This window comes from Olea europaea, chromosome 10 (genome assembly GCF_002742605.1).
Source record: "Olea europaea var. sylvestris chromosome 10, O_europaea_v1, whole genome shotgun sequence".
Classification (NCBI taxonomy): Eukaryota; Viridiplantae; Streptophyta; class Magnoliopsida; order Lamiales; family Oleaceae; genus Olea; species Olea europaea.
The window spans coordinates 13,821,108-13,826,380 of NC_036246.1; the positions used below are offsets into that span (position 1 = coordinate 13,821,108).

Consider the following 5,273-nt stretch of genomic DNA (forward strand, 5'->3'; position numbering starts at 1 on the left):
ATACTCTAACTTGAAGTCATTCTGTTAATATTATATTTGATAAATTAATGACGTGTCGAGAGCGTAATGATATTCGATTTCAATAAAAATCTTCCAAAAAAAAGTTGAGCAAACAATAAAGGTGGATAGATTGAGAAGGCATATAATCTTAGTGAGTATATAGGCATAAAAATTGTAAAACCCAAAAAAGTTTCAAATACCTAAATATTGAAATTGAGATATCTTAGTAAGTTATGTCGTTATATGGGAAAAAAATGGAATTGAAAAGAAAAATTATTGACATTACTGTAAAGTAGTATAGCTCACTTTTGTTCATAATATAACACTTCATATTATTAATGAGCGAGAATCTAGAAGGAAATTCATCGAATAATACCAATGTAGAAATAATTGATCAAATAAAAATACACAATTCTAATTAATACTTACTATAGAAACTTAAAGCTTGTGAAACCGTAGTCCAAATACCTAGAGGGGCATAGTTATACAAAAAGAAAAAAGAAAAAAAGTTGTATCATGTTATCTTACCTTGTCATATATCGAAGACGAAGGTTGAGCATCAAAGGCGGAGGCTGCGTTGTTATCTTAGTTGAGAAGATGGGTACAGATGATGGCTTGTCTTGATTGTTGGCCTCGTGAGGCCTCTGAAATTAATGGAGTGGCAACGTCAATTTCTTTGTGTGGATGGATCCCTTGAGCCTCCTAAGTTGTGCAGTCATATCATGTTATACGACGAGACAATCTTCTCCCATATCAGTTCGAACAAGTGGACATAGGTAGCAAGGTTCATTTTGCATATGTCCCTACAAAATAAATAACTTATGCTAGGGCCCCTTCTCAAGGAAAGCCTTGGGATTTGAGATCTGGCAGTGTCATGAGAGAAGTTGGTTGGGAAGATGAAACTTCTCTCTTTTTTATGCCCAGTTTGGCTTCCATTTATTGGAAATGAAAATGGATGAAATAATATTGTTTTAAAAAATGAGTGGTTGAAAAAGAATGAAAAATTTTCGATTTACGTGTAATATTATTTTATAGAAGATTGTGTGATTGAAATAAAGAAAGAGAGAAATGGAATGAAAATTAATGGGGGCCAAACGGGGGCATGTTTTACTTGTTTTGAGTGAGACTAGATTATATTTTTCGAAAAGATTTGGAAATTTGATTGTAATTATTTCTTTTTAATTTCATTTTGTTTATTTATAGAGGGAGATAAATTCATTATTTTACGAGACTTTAACAAAGGAGTGTTAAGGATGTCTCTAGCAAAAAAGAACGATTTGAGTGTCCAAATGTCAAAATTAAAATGATAGAATGAATTTGAATAAAAATATTTTGTGTCACTTACCTTAATTATAAAATGCTTTTGTTTGCAAAGGTTTTCTTAGTAAAAGATAATTATTAAAGAATTCGTAGTAACTGAAAATGTCTATGAAACAAGGCCTATTTGACACCCTTTAAAATTTTAAATTATTTGTTACATATCATTATCCATCACACATTCGAACAATAAAATATTTTGTACGTGCCCCCCAGGGCACATTCGAGTTGGTGGATCAATCACCTTTGGGGCGCTCGCAATCTCAGCGTGGAGAGTTCGATTCCTGGCGGGAACCTTTAATCCAATAAAGGAGCAATTTATTGGTGGATTAATCACTATGGAGGAAAACTCTCTTGAGGCCAGGAGTTTAGACCGAGTGGGAACCTGTGATCTAACAAAGGCACAACCTGCGGTTTACCTCCGCTAATCACTGAGGGGCCGGTAGCTAGAGATTCAGAATTTAGTCTGACGAAATTGGGACACCTGAGTATCAAAAAAAATAATAATAATAAAATATTTCGTACGTAAATTAATAGAATTTCTTTTACTTTTTAATAACATATTTTTTCAAAAATTACCATTCAAAACTTTAATTTGGATGGGCAACAAGCGGGGGGCATAAATTGCCTTTATCCTCTCTCACTCTACCCAGAAGGAAAGAAGAAAAAGAAATGAAGGCTTCGTTCAAGGCTAGATATGAGCCCGACAAGGCCGCTGCTGCAGCTACCGTCACCGCTGACGCTGGTGACTTCAAGCTTCGTGCCTCCATGACCGAAGCCACTGTCATCAAAGGCCCCAGCTTAAATGGTTTGTCCTTGGCCCTCGAAAAACCAGGCTTCTTCATCATCGACTATAACGTCCCCAAAAAAGTAAGCACTCCTGTTTCAATTAATCCTATGTTTGTTCTCTCGGTTTTGAAATTCTATAAAGTATTCTATTCATTTCAGGGAAAATTTTGAAAAAATTTATGCATAAGTGAATTGCGCACAATAATTATTTGTTGATTTTTGAGAATTTCCTTTTTAATTACTGTTCTATGTGTTTTCTGGGTTTTGAAATTGAGAACATCTTCTATTCATTTTAAGTAATTTTATAAATTTATACATAATGGAATGGCAGTATAATTACAAGCTTGCTCTGCAGTAAGTAATCGATGGGTTGGAGTAGAACTTTGATGCATTGGGAGCATAAGTTAGATGCATTAATCGGTTTTAAGATTTCTATGTTTTTAACTAATAAATGAGTTGATTAAAGAATTAAAGCATGTTAGGCTAAGCTTAAAAATTATACTTTTGAGTAAATTTACCTGTAAGTATTTAAACTTAGTAATTTATTTCCTTATCTGTGGAAGTTTGAAAAAATACTTATTTTTAAAATATGGTAAGAGTTGCTCTCGAAAAATTAACCTTGTTTTAAATAAAAATATCCAACACATGTTTTTGTTTTGGACCAAAAAGGAAGTTAAAAGTTTCATGCTTAATATACAAGGTTTAATGGCAGAAGCCATTTTAAAATTTTGTGTTCTTTTATTTGCAGGATTTTAGGTTTCAATTTATGAATACAGTAAGGGTAGCTGACAAGCCATTGAACATGACTTACATTCATAGCAAGGGGGATGACCGGACTGTATTGGATGGGACTTTGGTGCTTGATTCGACTAACAAGGTCTCTGCTAACCACGTGCTTGGCACAGAGAATAGTAAGCTGAAGTACACTTACATTCATGGAGGATTGACAACATTTGAGCCTAGCTATGATTTGGGGAAGAATGCATGGGATTTCATGGTGTCACGCAGGGTTTATGGAGATGATGTGTTCAAGGCTATGTATCAGACCTCCAGCAGAGATTTGGGGCTCGAGTGGTCACGGAGTTCCAAGTTGAATGGGTCTTTTAAGGTAAATGCAGTCACTGTTATGACCTATGTTTGCATGCTCTAGTTGGAGTGTGATGAATTTGCAGTTTTGCAGTCATTATAATTTGGTTTCATGAATCTTTATGGGAATATGATTTCTAGAAGATGAAATATTAATTATCAAGCCAGAGATTTGTGGAAGACAGGATGTTCGGTTCAAAACTTTTAATCATGAGAAATGATTGATAATGCTGGATGATCTTCTGTTATAAATATTTCATAACTAAACTAGATTTCCACGTGGCAGAGGGGTTTTCTCATTCTCTGTAGTAGTAATAGACTTACCCTGTTAAATGATAGAATGTGCAGCCAGGCTATGAATTACTTCTGGCCATTTGAATTATCATCATTTAGAAAAGAATATACATCCTATTCAAATCCCTTTTGGATAACAAGACAGAAAGCCCAACCCATAAGTTTCGAATGAAGAAGAGAGAGCTCCCTAGCAAGCACCTACTCCTATAAAGATGTCAGCTTGAATTCAAGCTATTATTAGTGTAATATTATAAGGATTCCCTCCAATTCATTTTCTTGTTTTCTGCAAAAATGTATGGGTGGTAATTATGTCAGAGGGTTGAGAACTAGGCTTCTCAATTTCCATAGGAAGGAATGCCTACTGTCTGAAAATACTTGAAATCGGTACGTAATTATGGGCAATATCTGGAACATGTGTAGAATTGTGTTGAAGGTTTGGATTCTATTTTTAACTATACAAATATTCGCTGTTTATATGAAAATGAACACGTCTAATTCTGTGATAAAAGTTCAAATTAGAGAAGGAGCCAAGTTTCTCTATACTTTTTAACAAGATCTGATGTGTGGATCTGGAGCCATAAACAGATTGCTGGGAATCGTTTTGAGACATTCTGGTTAATTTTCTTGTAATCCCACTACAATGTGCTATTTCATTTAATATAACTATGGTTTGGGCCACATTTTAGGGGAAAAATGCATTATTCATATCACATCAATGAGAAATATGTGGTTAAAAAATAAGGAAAAGTTTTAGATTTGCATGTAATATTATTTTATTAAAGAATGTGTGGTTAAAATGATATCAAATCACTGTTGAAGAATATATTTTTTTGAAAATAATGTGGCTCAAACAAGCCCCATGAAATGGATATGATTTGCACTTTTTTTGCGATATCATAATTAAACAAATAACAGGTCATTCTCAGTTCAACAGATAGATAGAGGATATCATTAACCCATGTGTAACATATCTGACTTTTCTGTTTTCATTTTTTCATCCTTCCAGATTTCAGCATCTCTCAATCTGGCAGATGAAAGGAAAATGCCCAAATTAAGTGCTGAGACTACATGGGAATTTGAAATGTGATTCTTTTCTCTAGTTCTGTTTGTCTGCTTCAATTGTTCATGTCTGGATGAGAACTTCCTGATGGATGAGATACATATTGGTGCCTTCTCTTCTGGAAATTATACTGTTTATTTCACAAAAGAGCTGATTTCTCGGTTGATGAACTACTTTTAAACATTTGCAAAATCACCATTAATGAGTTAAAAATTAGCAGTTGTTTGCAGATCGTGAGAATAACATGCATTCTTGCCTTGGCCTAGCAAACTTGAGTATGATCAACTTTTCTCCAGAAGTATTCATTAAGAGGGCAAGTCCTGAACTGGACAACAGATAAATTTTGTACACGTCTTTTATATTAATTTGGTTTAGTCTAACATATCAAATATGTTGTTATACCCAGCATATATTACAAGAAAAGGAGAGATGTTAGTCTGGTTTCCCTTTTTCGGAAGGTTGGTTTTATCATCTACCAAGTGATAGACAAATTTGTGGCGCAATGGGAATAGAATTCAACCATTCCTAGAGGGTGTTCAGAATGTTTATTAACCAACTTCCTCCCCACCTGAACAATTATCCAATTCAATTTGAAAGTTGAAATAAGGCTTTTGTGTTCAAATCGTTAATTTACGTGATGTCCGCTTTGAGAGAGCTTAGGTCCTCTTACCCCTCATGGATTTTATTTTCTATTATTATTATTATTTTGTGGTGATGGTGGGGGGGG

At 34.2% G+C, this 5,273-nt stretch overlaps 1 protein-coding gene across 1 annotated transcript; it reads left to right on the forward strand.

Moving 5' to 3' along the window:
- The first annotated feature begins 1,922 nt into the window (after positions 1–1,922).
- Positions 1,923–4,775, forward strand: LOC111401319 (outer envelope pore protein 24A, chloroplastic-like). The gene is made up of 3 exons (XM_023029009.1): positions 1,923–2,187; positions 2,855–3,214; positions 4,493–4,775. The coding sequence occupies exons 1-3, from the start codon at positions 1,990–1,992 to the stop codon at positions 4,571–4,573; spliced, it is 639 nt and encodes a 212-aa protein (XP_022884777.1). The 5' UTR covers positions 1,923–1,989; the 3' UTR covers positions 4,574–4,775.
- The last annotated feature ends 498 nt before the right edge of the window (positions 4,776–5,273 follow it).